Below are 22,292 nucleotides of genomic sequence, written 5' to 3' on the forward strand. Positions count from 1 at the left end.
GAAACTACATTATAACAGGGAGTGGGAGGGGATATAACAAACTGAGAAAGGCAAGAAATACAGAGTTGTGAACTAGTTAAATAAGTCAAAAATCAACAACAAGTGCAATAAATGCAACAACGGCAACTGGTAAAAAAAAAAAAAAAGTTTTTCTTCTTTGTAAACCGGTTTGATTTGCATCTAATGTAGGAAGATCGGTATAAAAAAACAATAAATAAATAAATAAATAAATACATTTGCTTTTTTTTTTATACTGACATTCAATTCAAAATATCACACCGGTTTACACTGAAACAAATTGTCATCAAATACTATTGAGGACATAATACAGTAAAACAGTTCAAAAACATAACGTATGGAACTAAGAAACATTGTAAAAAAAACCCCAAAAACCCCCTATAGATTAAAAATAGATCTATATAAAGCAATAACCTATCATTGTCACACAAATTTCAATATATCACAAAAATAAAAGGAAAAAACCATAGATAAGGGGATGTAATCTATTGTATTTGTTGGGGGAAAGCTTTGATAAAAAGCCATGTTTTGAAGTTTTTTCTAAAGATAGGTGTAGAAGGGTCGGTCCTTAGTGGCGATGGTAGGGAGTTCCATAGAGTAGGACCAATTATAGAAGGGGCCTGGTTTATAGTAGCTGTTTTGAGAATTTTTTTGCTGGTGGGAATAGTCAGTAAAACCCAGTGTCTGTTGAATGAAGCTTTCTAGTAGAAATACATTGATATAGTGGTTTCTGTAACCAAGATGAGTAATCATTGTATAACGCTTTAGGGCAGATTTAAAAAAGTTGCGCGAGCGCGTACTTTTGTTCGCGCAGCCGCGCGTATCTTATAAAATCTGGGGTCGGCGCACGCAAGGCTGCGCAAAATCGGCAGCTTGCGTGCGCCGAGCCGCGCAGCCTGCCTCCATTCCCTCCGAGGCCGCTCCGAAATCGGAGGGAACTTTCCTTCGCCCTCCCCGCACCTTCCCCTCCCTTCCCCTACCTAACCCACCCCTCCGGCCCTATCTAAACCCCCCCTTACCTTTGTCGGCAAAGTTACGCCTGCTGGAAGCAGGTGTAATTTTGCGTGCGTCGGCCGGCAGCCCCGCTCCGTCCTCCGGGCCCACCCCCGAAACGCCGCGTCAGTAGGCCCCGCCCCCGACACGCCCCCTTACAAAAGCCCCGGGACTTACGCGCATCCCGGGGCTTTACGCGTGCCGGCGGCCTATGCAAAATAGGTGCGCCGGCGCGCGAGGGCCCTGCGTGCATAAATCCGGAAGGATTTACGCACACGGGCCTTTGAAAATCCGCCCCTTTGTGAATAAGCATAATTATCTTATACTGCGATCTAAAAGTGATGGGAAGCCAATGTAATTGGTGCAAGATTGGAGTGATGTGTTCAAATTTTCTACAATTTGATAAGGATCTAGCGGCAGCATTTTGAAGCAGTTGAAGAGATTTAATTGTGGAACCAGGCAATCCTATCAAGATAGAGTTGCAATAGTCCAATTTTGCAAAAATTAAGGATTGCAGTACTGTTCTAAAGTCTGGGGGATGCAGTAAAGGCTTCAGTTTTCTCAGAATTTGAAGTTTATAAAAGCCTTCTTTAATTAGATTTTTGATGTGAACTTTGAAATTAAGTTCTTTATCTAAGGTAATTCCAAGGTCCCTAACTGATGTGCATATTCTATAATTAGGGAATACTGATGGATCTATAGGTGGTGGTGATAACTTCTTGGAGAGAAGAAACTCTGTTTTGTTATGATTGAGTGATAGTGCCATTGTTGTGTTCTGCGCACGTGGACGGCCACGGGCACGGCCCCCTACCATGCCCACGGCGACCCGCCGCGGGAGTTCCGGGAGAAGCCCCGGATCCAACATCCCTCGCTCTGACATGGACCCCGGTGCTGGTCGCCAGGTGGGGAGCCGTCCCTGCTCCTCCTTCGCGGCGTCCAGCGGCATTTCCTCCGCGGAGGAAATCCAAGATGGCCGCCGCCATCCTTAGGCGCGAGGCCGCGCCTCCTTCTCAGATTTAAAGGGACCTGATCCCTTTAACTAGACTCACCTGTTTCCTATGAGCCAGAGCAGAGGAAGTATAAAAGGAGACTTCCTCTGCTCATTCCTTGACTTGACAACTTTCGTGGTTAACGTAGAATAGTGAACTGCATATATCCTGCACATATGTAGTTATAGCACTGTGAAGCACTATGATCATTGAACTTACCAGAGAATCATCCAGCACGGATGACATCATTCCTGGAAGGATGGAACTAAGTTTGTTATTCTATCTGATAAGAAGAGGCCTGTGGCCTATAAGTAAGAGCAAGCTAAAGTACACATGTTAACATATATATCGATTGGCTATTAAAGGTAAAGGGTGTGGATTATGCAGATGACTGATAATAGCAGACCCCAGACCCTTTATAAGCTGAAGCACACATCTTGAAGCTCTGAGCAGATTTTGAACAGACTTTGTACACCTTTGCTTGTACTATCTTTCTCTGCTCCATAGAGGAAATTTTCCGCATTCCTCTATTAATTACTTTTATTAATAAACCTCTTTCTTTATTACTGTCTGAAGCTGGTATTCATTCTGTAATTAGATAGAGGGGAAGCCCCTCTTTTAACATTAGTCAGGTCTGCTTGCTTCGGTGAGTTCTTGTGCTTTGGATCCTTGTTCCTGACTTCGGATCGGCTAGCGGTGATTCCTGGTGTGTGACTTTGGATCGGCTAGCGGTGATTCTTGGTATTGACTTCGGATTGGCAAGCGGTGATTCTCTGGTGTGTGACTTCGGACTGGCAAGTGGTGATCCCTCGGTGTGTGACCTCGGACTTCTTCTTGTCCATCGTCTCCAAGGGCCCGCCTAAGTCCCAGCGGCCCGGGTCCCTACGGGCTCCTCCCGGGGGGACCGCGGGTTTCCAGGGGTGAAGCTCCAGTCAGCCCTTGCACCAAACTTCTTGACCTCTCAAAGGTCCACCTAAGTCCCAGCGGTCCGGGTCCCTACGGGCTCCTCCTGGGGGGACCTCGGACCTCCAGTGGCGAAGACACACTTCCTTCCTTCGATGTCACGACTCTTCATTTGCCTCCGCAGTCGCCTCTGTCTCCAGTGCCGAGGGTCAACTGGTCACGTCTTCTGTTCCTGCCTCGCCAACCGACGGGAGAACCTATGGATCTTCCTCCTACGATATTCCATCTTCCTGTCGGCCCAAGGGTTCACAAGCCTGAGCATAACAGCCATTTGAGATAAGATATTGTTAATATCAAATATAAATAGTTCCCATTGGGACAATCTACTGTTGATGTTATCTTTAATAGGTAACAAAATTTGGACATCATCTTCATAAAGGAAGTATGAGAGGCCTAATTTATTTAGATAGTGACATAATGGAAGCATGTAAATGTTGAAAAGGGTAGGAGAAATGGATGAACCTTGAGGGACACCTAGTGGGAGAGGTGAGAGATCCGAAGTATTGTTATTATACGATACCTTGAAGGAACGATTAGAAAGAAAAGACTGAAACTATTTCAGTACATTACCATTTACACCAATCTCTACTAATCTATGGAGTAGTAACTTATGGTCGACTGAGTCAAATGCAGCAGAGATGTCTAAGAGAATCAAGATAAAAGAGGTTCCGTTGTCGAAACCATGATGGATTTTATCAACCAGAGTAGCTAAAAGTGTTTTAGTGCTATGTCCTTTCTTGAAGCCATGTTGGGCCGGTAGTAGAGTATTATTATTTTCTAAGAATTCCGTAAGTTGTAAATTAACTACTTTTTTCAATAATTTTACTAAGGAAAGGTAAAATGGAAATGGGTCTGTAATTAGCTAAAATTTGATGGATCTAAATGAGGCTGTTTTAGAATTGGTTTAACAACTGCACACTTAAGTGAATTTGGGAGGAAACCTTGTACGAGAGAAAGGTTGACAATATCTGTGATGGGTCTAGCTAGACAGTTAGGAATTAGCTTTAGGGATTTTATAGGAATAGGATCTAATGGGTGTGCCGCTGGATTAATTTTATGGAGGATGGATTCCACTTCAGAAGAGGCAATGGTCTCCAATTGAGACCAAATTGGAGAAATAGAAGATGAGGGTGATGACAAATCAGAATTACAAGGAGAATTTATTGGGGCAAGCTTCGATATTTTGTCTTTAAGATAGTTAGAAAATTCATGACAAGATATTGAAGGTTTATTATTATATGGGTCGTAATTAATAGGGAGGGTCAGTTTGGATACATAATCAAAAATAATTTTTGGATTAAATTGATATTCATGTATTCTTTTAGAATAATAATTTCTTTTGGACGTATTAATGTCTGTAGAATAGATGTAAAGTAGAGTTTTGTATCTATCATGTAGTTGACTTGTGGGATTTTTTTCTCCAAGCTTTCTCAGCATGCCTTAACAGACGTTTTTTATTTTTTTAATCTATATTAAACCATGGTAATTTATGTTTTATTGAAGTTTTTATTTCTTTTAAAATGGTAGGGCAAATAATTTTACCTGTTTCTGTATTAATTTTAAGCCAGGAATTCACTGCAGATAAGGTATCTGAAATATTTAATTCTTTAAGAGCCTCTGGAAGAGTTTTTTCTAGGATATCACTAGAACAAGATTTGATAAATTTAATGCGTTTAACCTTATTGTGGGAATGGAGATAAGAGTAGTCTATTTGTAATTTAGTTAATTAATTTATGATCAGACCAAGGAATAGAGGTGGTAGAAGGGGGAGAGATAACTGTTGATGTTATCTTTAATAGGTAACAAAATTGTTGTAATAGACCCCTCATGAATCGACTGACAAGGGGTTGTGTTGTTATCGGGGCATCACCAACTCCCTTGTGGTACGCTGAGATGGCACTCAGGTGTACCCTCACCGAGGAAGTCTGGAGACCAGAATCTGAAAGGTGCCAGAGATAGTCCAAAAGAGATGGAGTGGGGCAGGAGAAAGGATCTAAATCTTTTTGCGGGTACCACATGGTAAATCGTTTCCACTTAGAAAGGTAGGATTTTCGTGTGGAAGGCTTACATGAAACTACAAGCACTTGAGAGACATCAGTTGAAAGGTTGAGCAGTTGCAGGCTCAAGCTTTCAACATCCAGGCAGTGAGGTATAGGGTTTGAAGGTTCAGATGGCGTAACATGCCTTGATTCTGAGTTATGAGAGTGGGTGCTGTGCCCAGGCGAATGGGTTCTCTGATCGAGAGGTTGAGAAGAATGGAGAACCATACTTGTTGAGGCCAATATGGGGCTATGAGTATCATTGATTCTTTGTCCTGTTGTAGCTTCACTAGCGTTTTGGCTATTAGCGGTATTGGGGGATACGTGTATAGGAGGCCTGTGTTCCAGGGGCGAGCGAAGGCATCCATGGTTAACCTGTTTTGTTGCCTGTGTAGGGAGCAGAATCTGACCACTTTGTGATTCAGTTCAGATGCAAAGAGGTCTATTGCTGGTTGACCCCAGCGTTGGAAGATTCTGATCATTACTACAGGATCCAGAGACCACTCGTGGGGATGGAACTGTCGGCTGAGGCGATCTGCTAGTATGTTCTGTATGCCTGCCAGATAAGTGGCTTGGAGATACATGGAGTGTGCAAGGGCCCAGTCCCAGATCTGCGCGACTTCTTGGCAGAGGAGATAAGAACCTGTGCCTCCTTGTTTGTTCAAATACCACATTGCAACAGTGTTGTCTGTTTGTATGAGAACAGTTTTGTGTAAAAGGCAGTCCTTGAACGCATAGAGGGCAAAATGAATAGCTCGAAGCTCTAGGAAGTTGATTTGAAAGGTTGCTTTGAGTAGTGTCCAAATACCTTTGGCTTGAAGATTGTTCACATGAGCTCCCCAACCCAAGGTGGATGCTTCTGTGATCAAAGTTATCTGTGGAACTGGTTGCTGAAAAGGCAGACCTGTTAGCAAGTTGGCTTTGTTCGTCCACCAGAGAAGTGAGGCACGTAACTGGTGGATTACTTGAATCTGGGATGAGAGTGGTTGAGTGGCTTGGAGCCATTGAGTTTTTAAAGTCCATTGAGTCATTCTCATGGTCAGCCTGGCTATAGGAATGACATGGACCGTAGAAGCCATGTGGCCCAGAAACGTTAAGAATTGATGGGCTGAGGTTGATTTCCTGGTGCGCAGCAATACAGCTAGTCTGGAGAATGTGTCTGTGCGGTTGTTGGACAGGAAGGCCTTTGCCACCGTGGTGTCCAACTCTGCTCCAATGAAAGTGAGGAGGTGAGTTGGAGTTAGGTGGGATTTTTGGTAGTTGATGAAAAATCCTAATGAGTGAAGTAGATTGATGGTGAGCTTGAGGGCGTCGAGAGCTCCTTGTTTGGATTGGCTCTTGATAAGCCAGTAGTCCAGGTAAGGAAAGACTTGTATGTGGTTCTTGCGTAAATGAGCCACAACCACTGCTAGACACTGTGTAAACACACGGGGTACGGAGGCCAGTCCGAAAGGTTGGACCCGGTACTGATAGTGCTGATGTCCCACTAGGAAGCGCAGGTACTTGCGGTGAGGTGGGTATATTGGAATGTGAGCGAAAGAATCTTGAAGGTCCAGAGAACAGAGCCAATCTCCTGTTTGCAGAAGGGGGAGCATGGTGCCCAAGGAAACCATCCTGAATTTTTCTTTTCTTTATTATTTATTTCTTTATTATAATTTTTTTTTTATATACCGACATTCGATCTGAGATATCACAAAGGTTTACATTCAGGTACTGTAGGATTTAGTAGAAATCTGTTGAGATTGCAGAGGTCTAGGATGGGACGGAGGCCGCCTGTTTTCTTTGGAATAAGGAAATAGCAGAGTAGAACCTTCTGCCATACTGTGACTGGGGTACAGGTTCCACAGCCCTGGCGCCCAGAAGGGCGGACAATTCTGACTCTAGAAGATTTGGGTGATGTTTTGCATCCACAGAGGATTGGGTGGTGAATTCTGGGGTACCATGACAAAGTTTAAATGGTATCCCTGGGTTATGATGGAAATAACCCATTGGTCTGTGGTAATGTTGAGCCAATTGGTTATTAAATGATGAAGTCAACCTCCTACTGGCAAATCTCGTTTTGGATTTGTGGAGGCGCTGCTGTTCTCTGGGAAGGTTTCAAAATCCAGATGCTTGGCCTGTCTGTGGAGGAGGCAGAGGTCTGGATGTTTTAGGCTGTCAAGGATGCCCTCTTTGAGATGGCCTAGCTGTCTTCACGAGAGATGTAGGTGGGTAGAATCTGTGTGGACGATAAAATGGCTTTTTAGGGTCCATTCTGGTTGGTCTTCTCGCAGAGGAAGGGGCCTCGGTTGTCACTGTTGACAATTGGCGCAGGGTTTCATTGTGATTTTTTAATTGAGTCACTGCATCTTGTCGCCTGTGCATGGTAAATCTGCAAGTCTGTCCTGTGCAGGGGAGGAGCCGGCTGTCATGGTACATGCGGGCACCAATGACATAGGAAAATGTGGGAGGGAGGTTCTGGAAGCCAAATTTAGGCTCTTAGGTAGAAAGCTTAAATCCAGAATCTCCAGGGTAGCATTCTCTGAAATGCTCCCTGTTCCATGCGCAGGTCCCCAGAGGCAGGCAGAGCTCCAGAGTCTCAATGCGTGGATGAGACAATGGTGCAAAGAAGAGGGATTCAGTTTTGTTAGAAACTGGGAAACCTTTTGGGGAAGGGGGAGTCTCTTCCGAAGGGATGGGCTCCACCTTAACCAGGGTGGAACCAGACTGCTGGGGCTAACTTTTAAAAAGGAGATAGAGCGGCTTTTAAACTAGAACAAAGGGGAAAGCAGACAGTCGCTCAGCAGCGCATGGTTCGGAGAGAGGTAGCTTCAAAGGATACTAATGATGCATTAGAATTAGGGCATCCTGAGAGTGAGGATCCAATTATAAGAAAAGTAGTCCAAGTGCCTGTAACTAAAAACTCAGCTGAGCTAAAAAATTCTAACTTATCCCTATCAATTAAAAAGCAGAATGAAAATACAAACAAAACACAAACTTTGAAATGTTTGTATGCTAATGCCAGAAGTCTAAGAAGTAAGATGGGAGAATTAGAATGTATAACAGTGAATGATGACAGACTTAATTGGCATCTCAGAGACATGGTGGAAGGAGGACAACCAATGGGACATGCTATACCGGGATACAAACTATATCGCAATGACAGCGAGGAGTACTCGGGAGGAGGTGTGGCACTTTATGTCCGGGATGGCATAGGGTCCAACAGGATAAACATCTTGCATGAGACTAAATGCACAATTGAATCTTTATGGGTAGAAATCCCTTGTGTGTTGGGGAAGACTATAGTGATAGGAGTATACTACCATCCACCTGGGCAAGATGGTGAGACAGATAGTGAAATGCTAAGAGAAATTAAGGAAGCTAACCAAATTGGTAGTGTGGTAATAATGGGAGACTTCAATTACTCCAATATTGACTGGGTAAATGTATCATCGGTACATGCTAGAGATATAAAGTTCCTGGATGGAATAAATGACATTTTTATGGAGCAATTGGTCCAGGAACTGACAAGAGAGGGAGCAATTTTAGATCTAATTCTCAGTGGAGGACAGGATTTGGTGAGAGAGGTAACGGTGGTGGGGCTGCTTGGCAATAGTGATCATAATATGATCAAATTTGAATTAATGACTGGAAGGGGGACAGTAAGCAAATCCAGGGCTCTCGTGCTAAACTTTCAAAAAGGAAACTTTGATAAAATGCGAAAAATTGTAAGAAAAAAACTGAAAGGAGCAGCTTCAAAGGTAAAAAGTGTGCAAGAGGCGTGATCATTGTTAAAAAATACCATCCTAGAAGCTCAGTACAGATGTACTGCACACATTAAAAAAGGTGGAAAGAAGGCAAAACGATTACCGGCATGGTTAAAAGGAGAGGTGAAAGAAGCTATTTTAGCCAAAAGATCTTCATTCAAAAATTGGAAGAAGGATCCAACAGAAGAAAATAGGATAATGCATAAGCGTTGGCAAGTTAAATGTAAGACATTGATAAGACAGGCTAAGAGAGAATTTGAAAAGAAGTTGGCCATAGAGGCAAAAACTCACAGTAAAACCTTTTTAAAATATATCCGAAGCAGAAAGCCTGTGAGGGAGTCACTTGGACCGTTAGATGATCGAGGGGTTAAAGGGGCACTTAGAGAAGATAAGGCCATAGCGGAAAGAAAAAATGATTTCTTTGCTTCGGTGTTTACTAAACAGTATGTTGGGGAGATACCCGTTCCGGAAAAGGTTTTCATGAGTAATGATTCAGATGGACTGAACCAAATCACGGTGAACCTAGAAGATGTGGTAGGCCTGATTGATAAACTGAAAAGTAGTAAATCACCTGGACCGGATGGTATACACCCCAGGGTTCTGAAGGAACTAAAAAATGAAATTTCAGATCTATTACTAAAAATTTGTAACCTATCATTAGAATCATCCATTGTACCTGAAGACTGGAGGGTAGCTAATGTAACCCCAATATTTAAAAAGGGCTCCAGGGGCGATCCGGGAAACTACAGACCGGTTAGGCTGACTTCAGTGCCAGGAAAAATAGTGGAAAGTGTTCAAAGCATTAAAATTACAGAATATATAGAAAGACATGGTTTAATGGAACAAAGTCAGCATGGCTTTACCCAAGGCAAGTCTTGCCTCACAAATCTGCTTTACTTTTTTGAAGGAATTAATAAACATGCAGATAAAGGTGAACCGGTAGATGTAGTGCACTTGGATTTCAGAAGGCGTTTGATAAAGTTCCTCATGAGAGGCTTCTAGGAAAAGTAAAAAGTCATGGTATAGGTGGCGATGTCCTTATGTGGATTACAAACTGGCTAAAAGACAGGAAACAGAGAGTAGGATTAAATGGACAATTTTCTCAGTGGAAGGGAGTGGGCAGTGGAGTGCCTCAGGGATCTGTATTGGGACCCTTACTTTTCAATATATTTATAAATGATATGGAAAGAAATACGACAAGTGAGGTAATCAAATTTGCAGATGATACAAAATTGTTCAGAGCAGTTAAATCACAAGCAGATCGTGATAAATTGCAGGAAGACCTTGTGAGACTGGAAAATTGGGCATCGAAATGGCAGATGAAATTTAATGTGGATAAGTGCAAGGTGATGCATATAGGGAAAAATAACCCATGCTATAGTTACACAATGTTAGGTTCCATATTAGGTGCTACCACCCAAGAAAGAGATCTAGGAGTCATAGTGGATAACACATTGAAATTGTCGGTTCAGTGTGCTGCGGCAGTTAAAAAAGCAAACAGAATGTTGGGAATTATTAGGAAGAGAATGGTGAATAAAACGGAAAATGTCATAATGCCTCTGTATCGCTCCATGGTGAGACCCCACCTTGAATACTGTGTACAATTCTGGTCGCCGCATCTCAAAAAAGATATAATTGCGATGGAGAAGGTACAGAGAAGGGCGACCAAAATGATAAGGGGAATGGAACTCCTCCCCTATGAGGAAAGACTAAAGAGGTTAGGACTTTTCAGCTTGGAGAAGAGACTGCTGAGAGGGGATATGATAGAGGTGTTTAAAATCATGAGAGGTCTAGAACGGGTAAATGTGAATCGGTTATTTAGTCTTTCAGATAATAGAAAGACTAGGGGGCACTCCATGAAGTTAGCATGTGGCACATTTAAAACTAATCGGAGAAAGTTCTTCTTCACTCAATGCACAATTAAACTCTGGAATTTGTTGCCAGAGGACGTGGTTAGTTCAATTAGTTTAGCTGTTTTTAAAAAAGGATTGGATAAGTTCTTGGAGGAGAAGTCCATTACCTGCTATTAATTTAGTTGACTTAGAAAATAGCCATTGCTATTACTAGCAATGGATTGGCCACTGTTGGAAACAGGATGCTGGGCTTGATGGACCCTTGGTCTGAGCCAGTATGGCATGTTCTTAGGTTCTTATGTTCTTATCTCAGCCACAGATCCGAGGATTTTAGCCAGGCCCATCTCCTGGCACTGATTCCTGTTGCTGACATACGAGAAGCTGTCTCAAAGGAAACGTAAGCAGCACGAACTTCATGTTTACCAGCCTCAAGGCCTTTATATAATATGGCATTGAAGGTATCCTGCTGTTGTTGAGGAAGAGAGTCGGCTTCTTGAACCTGTTTCCACAGATTTCTCTGGTACTGTGTCATGTAAAGTTGGTATGCAGCAATTTGTGATACTAGCATGGACCTTTGAAAGATTTTTTGACCTAATAAAAGTCCAGGAATTTTGGATCTTTGCCAGGAGGACTGGAAAGTGTGGTCGCAGTCTCCTGGATTTATTTTGTGCAGATTCAACCACTACTGACTGATATGTAGTTGTGGTTTTTGGAAGCCAGGGAGTTGCATCAGTTCTTTTATTTACTGGTGGAACAAGACACGGATGCTCCCAGAGATGATGCGGTACATCTACAAGTACTTCATGTACTGGAATTGCTACAACTTCTTTTGGAGCATCGACAAATTGGAGAACTTCCAATGTCTTGTGCCTTGTGTCTTCCTCTGTAATGAGATCAAAAGGAATTGTGTCTCTGACATCTCTTTAACAAAATTGGCAAAGGAGAGGTCTTCTGGGGGAAAGTTTCCCCTTTCCTCCGGAGGAGATGGTTCCGACAAAATATCCTCCGTGGAAGTGTTGGTGTCTATATCTTCCCATGTGTCAGGTTGAGATCATGAACGAGGGAAGAAAGTTGGTGGTGCAGGACGTATTGGCACTGATGCATGGTGCAATGGCATTGATGCAGGCTTCGACTGCACTGGCGGCATCGATGGAAAATGAGGGCCTCTCGGTCCCGAGAGCCCTGATGGACCAGACATCAGTGAAAAGGGACTGGAATCCGTGCCCTCATCGTCGGAAGACCTGGGAATAAGAATCGGGGTCTTCAGAGGTTGCGCAGGTTGCTTTGGCACCGATGGCACGGGCTGCTTTGGAAGGGCACCTATGAGTGTATCCAGCCTGGTGAGCAATGGTGCAAATAAGAACATAAGAAATTGCCATGCTGGGTCAGACCAAGGGTCCATCAAGCCCAGCATCCTGTTTCCAACAGAGGCCAAACCAGGCCACAAGAACCTGGCAATTACCCAAACACCAAGAAGATCCCATGCTACTGATGCAATTAATAGCAGTGGCTATTCCCTAAATATCGATGGCTCCGGTGTTGGTGCTGGTATGGGTGTTGGTGCTGGTATGGGGGCTGGCACCGGTGGATGTAGGTCTCGGAGAGCATCGAGCACTGCCTGGCGGATGAAACTGTCCAGTTCCTCCCTGAAAGCTGGTGTTGATATAGCAGCACAAAGCAAGGGTGGAATAAACAGCACACACATATAGAGAAATACAAAAGAAACAATGTGTGGCAAAGCAATATACTGGACAATAACTGTTAACCAAAGAATTTTATTGATAAATAAGCACACATCAATTCTGCATCATTTATATATGCAATTCAAATATGGTGTACAAACAAGGACCCCAACACGGCCATGTTTTGCATCAGGGCTGCGTCAGGGGGACCATATCTTCCAAAAGTCTGAAATGTAGCAAGTTCCAGGGTAGAGTTTCAAGGTACCATGGAACTCAATAAAAGCATAAGGATAACCTTCAGACAACAATTCAAAGGATTTATTTATTTAAATTTATTTATTTATTTAAAATTTTTTTTTATATACCGACATTCATCCAGGATATCACATCGGTTCACAGTGTAACGCAAATATACGCCATGCATGGCGCTTTACATGGAACAGATAAAACATGTTAACAAGGGAATAACGGGATAAGAGAACATGGGATAAATTGCATTAAATATTAAACAAGAATTGCAATTATATACATATGTACAATGTTGAGAGAACTGAGAGAAAAGGGATTTGGGAATATTAGGGGGGGAGGGGGGAGTGGAGAGCAGAGGGGGGAGAAGAGGGGAGAAGGGGGCGGAAAGAAGAAGGATGGGGCAAAAGCGGGGTACCGAAAGGGGGGCCGTGGAAAGGCAGAGTGGAGATTAAGTGTATGCTTTGGCAAATAGCCAGGTCTTAAGCTTCCGCTTGAAGGATTTCAGGCATTCCTCTTGCCGTAGTTCAACTGGCATTGTGTTCCAAAGGGTCGGCCCGGCGATGGATAGTGCACGGGCTCTTGTGGAGGTTAGTTTGTGGAGTTTGGGAGAGGGGATAGGCATGGTTGCGAGATGTGCATGTCTGGTAGGTTTATTGGACTGGTGTAAGCGGAAGGATTCATTGAACCAGTTCATTTCAGGATTGTATAAAGCCTTGTGGATGAGAGAGAGTGCCTTATATTGTATACGGGATGCTATTGGGAGCCAATGTAGATCTTTTAGAACAGGTGTAATATGGTCATGTTTGCGTAGGTTGGTCAGGATTCGGGCTGTTGTGTTTTGCAGAATTTGAATGGGATGAATGGCGTTGTTAGGAAGGCCGAGGAGCAGGGAGTTGCAGTAGTCTGTTTTGGCAAAGATAGTGGTTTGAAGCACTGTCCGGAAATCAGGGGCATGCAGTAAGGGTTTAAGTTTTTTCAGTGTATGGAGTTTAAAGAAACCATCTTTAAGTATATTGTTGATAAATTTCTTCAGGGTAAAGTGCCCGTCGAGGATGATTCCCAGATCACGGACTTGTTGGGCAAATTTGAACTGTGATAGAGGGGGGAGGATCGAGTGGTTGGGGGGTGAGATGAGCATGATTTCAGTTTTAGTTGTGTTAAGGGCTAGGTGGATGGAAGAGAGGAGATTGTTTATGGATTGGAGGGTATCATTCCAGAAATCCATGGTTTTCGAAAGGGAGTCAGTGATGGGTATGAGCAGCTGAACATCATCAGCGTATATGTAATGGGGGAGATTTAGGCTAGAAAGGAAGTAGCAGAGGGGAAGGATGTAAATATTGAAGAGGGTAGAGGAGAGGGATGATCCCTGAGGGACACCTTGATTAAGGGGGATGGCATTGGATACGTGATTGCCTAGCTGAATTTTGTAGTCTCTGTTGCTGAGGTAGGATGTGAACCAGTTGTGGGCAACACCTGTAATGCCTATTTCAGTTAGGCGCTGTAGAAGAATGGGATGGCTGACGGTGTCAAATGCGGATGAGATGTCAAGGAAGGCAAGTATGTATGATTGTCCTTTCTCAAATCCTTTAAGAATGTGGTCAGTCAGTGAAAGTAATAGAGTCTCCGTGCTGTGAGATTTACGAAAGCCAAATTGTGCGGGGGCAAGAATGTGATTGTCTTCAAGGTATTCTGTCAGTTGCTTGTTGACAGTTTTTTCAAGGAGTTTAGCGATGAATGGAAGGTTAGAAATAGGGCGATAATTGGCTAGATCAGAAGGGTCTAGTTTGGGTTTCTTGAGGATCGGTTTGACAATAGCCTGTTTCAGGGGGAGCGGTACCTGTCCAGAGTTAATGGATAGGTTGATAATGTTTGTTAAAGGTTTAGCAATAATATTGGGTATTGTGAGGAGATGTTTTGTGGGTATGGTGTCAGATGGGTGCGTGGAAGGTTTGGCTTTTTTGATAAAGGTTTCAATTTCTAATGTTGAGGTGCAGTCTAGAGAGGATAGCACTGTGGTATTTTTGCTAGTCATTGTATGGATGAGATCAGGTTCGACGAGGTTGATGGGAATAGCAGAAGAGGGGAACTTTGATATTAACTTATCTATTTTGGTTTGGAAAAAAGTGGCTAATTCTTTGCATTTGGATTTAGCTAGTTCATCAGGGATGTCAGGAGTAGCCGTCTTGGTAAGTGAGTTAACGTAGTCATAAAGAACTTTGGGGTTGTATTGGAATTGGTGTATTTTGATGGCGTAGAAGTCTCGTTTTGTCGTGTTAAGTTTGTCACTGTATAGGTGTAGGGAGGATTTAAATTGTGCCAGATGTGTGTGTGAAGGGTCCTTGCGCCATATCTTTTCAGATTTCCGAAGGTGGTGTTTGAGGTTTTTTAACTCTTGGGAGTACCAAGGTTTCTTACTCTTATTGCTTTGTGGACAGATAAGTTTAGTTTGTAGGGGACAGGTAGTATTGGCTATATTATTGGTGATGTCGTACCAGGAGGCAAGTGCAGTGTCTGCATTGGTGAGTTCAAGGTGTTCAAGGTTATTAGCGACAGCCGAGATGAGGTCATCTCTGGTACAGTTTTTTCTAAAGTGTATGGTTTTATTTGTGTTGTCATGGATGGTAGGTGTCTTGATGGAGAGAGTGGTATTGATGAGGTGATGATCAGACCAGGGGATAGGAGTATGAGAGGGTGAGTCAGTTTGTATGAGGGCATTTGTAAAGAGGAGGTCAAGGGTATGACCCGCCTTGTGAGTAGGTAAATGGATGGATTGCTTGTAGCCTAAAGCATTTAATGAATCAAGAATGGCATCACATGAAGGGGTGCGGGGGGTGCTGTCTACATGCAGGTTAAAATCACCAAGTATGATTGCTGGAGTGTTGATGGAGATATTTGTTGCAATGTATTCAATGAGGGTTGAAGGGTTGTTATGTAGGATACCTGGAGGGGCATAAATAAGGCATAATTGTAAAAAAGGGGATTTGAATAGGCCTATTTCAATTTTTGGCGGGGGCGGGATAGTGTGGAGAATCATGTTAAATTTTTTCTTTATGATTAAAAGTAAACCACCTCCTTTCCTTTTCGGCCTAGGGATGGAGAAAATGTCGTAAGTTTCGGAAGGAAATTGGTTTAAGAGAACAGAGTCAGATTCCTTTAGCCAGGTCTCTGTTATAGCACAGATGTCTGGGTCTTGGTCGGTGAGAAGGTTGCAGAGGAGAGGTATCTTTTTGTTTAGAGATTGGACATTAAGTAGGACGAGGGATAGAGCAGTGAGGCCGATGATTTGGGTAAGGGGGGGGGGAGATCATAGTGGGGAGGATTGTTCTAATATATGACTGGTGTCGTGGGTATAGGGGGGTGTTGGGTCTGCGTTTGTTATATTTGAGTATGGTGATCTGGTGCTGATGCATGTTGTAATGTGAGGTGTTGGTGGGTGGTGTGTGAATGGAAATAGAAAGAGTTAGGGGGGGAGGTTAGTGAGTAGTGAATAGGTTGTTTTAAGCTATCATGAAGTGGACAGGGCAGAGGCGGGGGTGTAGATTTGTGAATGGGTAGAGGGGGGTGAGGGGGACCTGGTCGGATTAGATCAGGCGCGACCTTTTGAGCAAGATGACAGAAGGGGGACGGGAGGTACTTGAAAACGTATTTAGCAATAAAGAACAGTAGTTGAGTTGTGTACATTAGATGGAAGAAAAACAGTAGAAGAGAGTGCAAATTCACAGTGCTGAATTAAGTGGTCGGAGCACAGCGTGAAGGGCAGAGCCAAGACTGAACGTACTCTTACCCTAGCAATAGTGTCTTCTTTCTAAGTCCTTCTTTCTTTCTTACTTAGCCCTTTGTCCACAGCTGGGCAGTGATGCAGCGGGGGCTGTCCTTGATGTAGATCTCGCGGGTTAGTTGATAGGGTGGACGACGGCGTGTTGAGGAGTGGGGACTGAAATCAATGTTTGGTGCCGTTCGTCAGGGCTGCTCGAAGGGGCGCTCAAAGGGGCAGGCCCCTTTGTCGCGCTCCTTCGGCGCGTGACGCTAGGTGCGTGACGCCTGGACGGAAGGGACTTTTAAATCCCAGCGCGGGCTGCCTTGATAGGCCGGCTGTCGCTGGAGCGTCGAGGGTTGGCTGTCCGTCGGTGGAGGCGGGGCAATCGGCCCGGAGCGGATGAGGACGGCGCCCGGAGCGAGGTAAGATCGGCAGGCCGGCTAAGCCTCGTGGTCGGCGAAGGGGACCCGTTCGGGGCAGGAGCGCAACAGCAAGGCCTTACCCCGGTGGGTCCTCGGCGCCGAACGCGCAGGCCCACTCTCCTGTCTGCCGCCGGAACGAAGAGGAAGGCTTGGAGCAGCGCGGGCCCTTTAAATCCCAGCGCGGGCTGCCTTGATAGGCCGGCTGTCGCTGGAGCGTCGAGGGTTGGCTGTCCGTCGGTGGAGGCGGGGCAATCGGCCCGGAGCGGATGAGGACGGCGCCCGGAGCGAGGTAAGATCGGCAGGCCGGCTAAGCCTCGTGGTCGGCGAAGGGGACCCGTTCGGGGCAGGAGCGCAACAGCAAGGCCTTACCCCGGTGGGTCCTCGGCGCTGAACGCGCAGGCCCACTCTCCTGTCTGCCGCCGGAACGAAGAGGAAGGCTTGGAGCAGCGCGGGCCCTTTAAATCCCAGCGCGGGCTGCCTTGATAGGCCGGCTGTCGCTGGAGCGTCGAGGGTTGGCTGTCCGTCGGTGGAGGCGGGGCAATCGGCCCGGAGCGGATGAGGACGGCGCCCGGAGCGAGGTAAGATCGGCAGGCCGGCTAAGCCTCGTGGTCGGCGAAGGGGACCCGTTCGGGGCAGGAGCGCAACAGCAAGGCCTTACCCCGGTGGGTCCTCGGCGCTGAACGCGCAGGCCCACTCTCCTGTCTGCCGCCGGAACGAAGAGGAAGGCTTGGAGCAGCGCGGGCCCTTTAAATCCCAGCGCGGGCTGCCTTGATAGGCCGGCTGTCGCTGGAGCGTCGAGGGTTGGCTGTCCGTCGGTGGAGGCGGGGCAATCGGCCCGGAGCGGATGAGGACGGCGCCCGGAGCGAGGTAAGATCGGCAGGCCGGCTAAGCCTCGTGGTCGGCGAAGGGGACCCGTTCGGGGCAGGAGCGCAACAGCAAGGCCTTACCCCGGTGGGTCCTCGGCGCCGAACGCGCAGGCCCACTCTCCTGTCTGCCGCCGGAACGAAGAGGAAGGCTTGGAGCAGCGCGGGCCCTTTAAATCCCAGCGCGGGCTGCCTTGATAGGCCGGCTGTCGCTGGAGCGTCGAGGGTTGGCTGTCCGTCGGTGGAGGCGGGGCAATCGGCCCGGAGCGGATGAGGACGGCGCCCGGAGCGAGGTAAGATCGGCAGGCCGGCTAAGCCTCGTGGTCGGCGAAGGGGACCCGTTCGGGGCAGGAGCGCAACAGCAAGGCCTTACCCCGGTGGGTCCTCGGCGCCGAACGCGCAGGCCCACTCTCCTGTCTGCCGCCGGAACGAAGAGGATAAAGTACACGGGGAACCAATCTCAATGCAAATAACTGTTGAATGAAACAGTGTAGATACTTCAGCGTGGGAACATCACCGTATCAGAAATATTACCTCAAATATTAGCTCGGGTAGACAAAGAGTAGGTGCAAGAGCATAGCAGGCACAATTGACAGATTTAATCCGGACCAAGCTGATCTCATATAAGGTTATAGCTGCAACTTCAGAAAACGGGTTTAAAGAAGAAGGTGTACGCAAAGAGTCAATCACATTACAGCAAACAGTTGAATGGAACAGTATAAATGTTTCAGCGCGGGAACATCACAGTGTCAAGAATTATGCCTCAAAAATGACTTGGATCAACAAAAGGTAGGTACAAATCATATAGGCTCTGGAAACGAGTTAAATGCGGACCAAACTAGTCTCATGTAAGGATTGTAGCGAAGATTTGTACCTACCTTTGTTGATCCAAGTCAATTTTGAGGCATAATTCTTGACAGCCATCGAAGCCGATGTGGTATCGGTGCTGGCACCAGGAGTAGACTTGCGTCGATGCCGGTGTCTGTGTTTTCCTCGGTGCTTGGCCTGGTCTTTCCCCAGCACAGAAGTAGATGCTGTCGATGCCTTAGATGGAGTCGGTGACGGTGGTCACCACTGCCCTGGTGGCTCCCAGCGAGGTTTGATGACTAATTTCTTCGATGCTCCTGCCGGTGACAACTGGGTGGATGTTGATGGAATCAGTTATAATTTAAACAGGGTTTCCATCTTGTCGAGGCAAGTCCGCCTACTCTTCGGAGTTATCTCGGCACAACTTGGGCAGGTAGACACGTTGTGTGATGAGCCGAGGCACAGCACACAAACATCATGTGGGTCGGTAATGGACATGGTTTGGGTGCCTTCTGGACATTTTCGGAAACCTGTTGCCATGACAGAGGTTGAGGCCCAAAAAACCGTCGATGGCCTGCGGGCATCGAAAAAGGTGACAGTGGGAACTGGCCCGGGAACGTAATTTTTACTCACCGAACGATAGAAAACTTTTCCCGATGGGAGACCCCTATGAATGAATGTTTTTCTGAGATTTTTCCGTGAGGAAATACATGTGAGAATTCTCACAGAGTTCCTAACCACGAGACAAACTGCAGCGCGGAAAAAAAGAGACTGAAGGGAGACCCCTGTGGCGCGAGGGATATTAGCATGTTGGGCATGCTCAGTGTGCCAGTGAAAAGTTCTAGAAACTTTGACAGAAAAGTTTTCCCTGAGAGGGCTCCGTCCAGTGATGTCACCCACATGTGAGGACTACCATCCTGCTTGTCCTGGGAGAATAATGAAATCCAGAATATCAAAAATTTAGCTCTTATTATATCAGTGGGACAGTAAATTACTAATAAAACACATCTACAAGCAATTTGTGAGCCTCTTATGTGGGACAGTATCAAAAGCTTTGCTGAAATCCAAATAAACCGTATCTGGTGTATACAGTCAACCTAATTCATTAGTTACCTAATTGAAAACAATCAATCAGATTTCTTTGACACAATCTGCCTCTGGTTAACAAAAAAACAAAACATGCTGCCTGGGATCTTGCAAAATATTTTTTTCATTCATGTGTCAGAAGGTGTGGTAAATGTAGATGGCATAACTGGGTTTAAACAAGGTTTAGACAAGTTCCTTGAGGAAAAGTCCATAAACCTTTATTAATCAAGTAGACTTCGAGAAAGCCATTGCTTATTCCTAGATGCAAGCAGAATGGAATTTATCTACTATTTGGGTTCTTGCCAGGTACTTGTAACCTGGATTGGACCCTTGGTTTGATCCAGTGTGGCAGTCACTTTCTATTGATTTTTGATCAATGGAAATTATGTTCTATTATCTAAAAAAAAGAAAAGCTTTGAGTTTTACCGCACTGTGCTTCCCAATGGTAATCAATTGAGGACCTACGATCCGTATCACTTCCAAACTTTTAGATGGCGTAAGGAATTTTAGAGAGAGCTCAGCGGCCTAAGGAATAAGCAAGATTGAACAGAGTAAGTAAAGAGGGAAAACCTGAAACCCATTTAAGTCAGAACCAGCACAAAATATGGATATCATGAAAAACAATATATTAAAATATGGAACATAAAAGGAAATGAACGAAATAGAAATTGTGTGATAAAGGCAAAAAAAGGCAGTCCATGCAATTTCTTCCCACTCTTCTTCCAAATACCCAAAGAAAAGAATAATACATTGTAAGTTACTTCTAAGATTGCAAGCTCTTTGTAGGGCAATCCCTTACCAATAGGACTTCTCCTAAGTTAGTTGTTGTATCTACAGCTCCTGGTATACCCAGGTGGTCTCCCATGTGAGTACTAACTAGGCCCAAACCTGCTTAGCTTCCAAGATGAGAGAAGATCAGCACATTCAGGGTGGCATGGCCATAGGCCATATATCTCTGAGATATATATGTTTATTTAATACAACACTAGGCACACTATCACTGCTATGTAAAATTTAAAAAAGATAGCCTTTTACCTTCATCCAACACTTTTCCATCAGGCTCATATTATCCATGTCTTTCACCTTCAGGTAGCAGTCCACAGCCCTAGCATGTTCTCCTGCCTGCTCCCACTCACGGGCCTGTTCCACCATCCCTTGCATTCCTCTACACAACAAAACCCATTCATGAGAGAAATGAAGAGACAGTTATTCTTAGAGACTGCTAAAACTTAGGTAAGTTACACCAAAAATTCTCTGCTGAATAGACTACTACTTCCTGTTAAAAAAGGCAAAATGATCTTTGTAAGATACTCATTGCTAGAAAAGTGTAAAATTTTACAGGGTAATTTTCAAAGCAATTAATATGGGAAAAACGTTAATTAACCATCTAAAAATCCTCCTTCTCCAATGTAGCTAAAAGTCCATGTATTGTGAAACATTGCCCAGACTTTAAGACACATTGGGGCCGATGTCTTAACACCCAGCTGAAATTGGTATAAATTTTCAGCGCATATTTGTTTTAGCATGTGTGGCAAAAGCAGGCGCCTCCATGGGATGTAATAAGGGGATGGCATGCAAATTAGATATGTGCAAAAAAATGCACACAAGACCAAATACATATACCAATACCCACAATAAAAGCCCCGATGCAGAAAGCTGCAGGAAAAATTGGCACTAAAATGGGCACAATTGAAAAAATGTTGCAGATTCACGAGGGTATTTCTAACTTACTGCTGATTACATTGGCTCCACGTTATTTAAAAATAAATTGTTTCAGCTCCTACCGTTTTTTTTACTCCATTGCTAGCATTAGTTTGGTTGTGTATCCGTGGTGTCTTTTCCTCGCAAAAAGCCTCTAGACAGACGATTTCACTTAACTCCTGCCGTGACTCAGGTGCTAAAATACCCCCTTTAAAAACTCCACACTGATTTCCCTGCTACCATGGCTCCCTGCATAGCCCATGAATAGACAATTACTTCCTGTATTTGCCAATTGTATGCACTTGTGCAAAACTTGCTGCGGTTTACTGCTTGGGTATGTGCGCATGTTTTTACATGCTAAACGCGTTATTACATATGCGCGTAAGATTAGCAAGGAAAACCACCTGCGCAGAAACCCATGGCAGATTTGTGCAGCTTATTACATCAACCCCACATTGAGTAAACATTCCAGGAAGTGTGTTTGGGTTTGGGAAGTAAAATAATATTGCATTTTAATATCTACCAGTGGGCATTGGAGAGACGGTTGCGATTGATGGTGGTGAGAGACTGTTGCGCTTGAGAAGTTTCTCACCCAATCATAAAACAGTCATGGAGTCTCATTGCATGTCCCAAGGCATGTGAGAGGTAGTTTGGGATGTGCTGCAGTGGTTGCAAAGGCTAGACGCAGTTGTTTTTTGTCCTGCCAACTGAATGCCATAGGGTAGGTACTCAATTTATTTTGTAGTTCCCAAGAAGGAGAGCACTTTTCCAGCCCTTTCTTGTTCTCCAGAAATTCTATTTGATGATGTGAGTTCCATGTTTTGTGGACAGTATTAGCAGCGGTTTGTGGAGGAGAGTGTTCCTGCTGGCGATGGATCTGGCGGAGGTCTATCCACATTCCCTTATGCACAGAGCATCAGAAGTTTCTGAGGTTTATAGTATTTTAGCATTTCCAGTTTCAGGCGCTCCCTTTTCGGCTACCATCAACGCTGTGGACTTTCACGAAGGTGATGGCGGCCATGAGAAAAAAGGGGATTCTAGTTCATCCTTCTCTGGACGACTGGCTCATCAGAATGTAGTTGGAGGAGAAATGAGGTCAGGCAATTTGGCAGGTGATGGAGAGG

General features: G+C 44.9%; 1 protein-coding gene across 1 annotated transcript in view; it reads right to left on the reverse strand.

The window, feature by feature from the left end:
* IFT172 (intraflagellar transport 172) overlaps positions 1-22,292 on the reverse strand; it is a 649,332-nt gene that overhangs the window by 148,771 nt on the left and 478,269 nt on the right. The window contains exons 35-36 of the mRNA XM_029596359.1: positions 20,503-20,632; positions 19,894-19,992 (exon numbers count right to left, since the gene is read on the reverse strand). Of these exons, the coding sequence (XP_029452219.1) occupies positions 19,894-19,992; positions 20,503-20,632 (229 nt within the window). The remainder of the gene's footprint in view (positions 1-19,893; positions 19,993-20,502; positions 20,633-22,292) is intronic.

This window comes from Rhinatrema bivittatum, chromosome 3, assembly GCF_901001135.1.
Source record: "Rhinatrema bivittatum chromosome 3, aRhiBiv1.1, whole genome shotgun sequence".
Lineage (NCBI taxonomy): Eukaryota > Metazoa > Chordata > Amphibia > Gymnophiona > Rhinatrematidae > Rhinatrema > Rhinatrema bivittatum.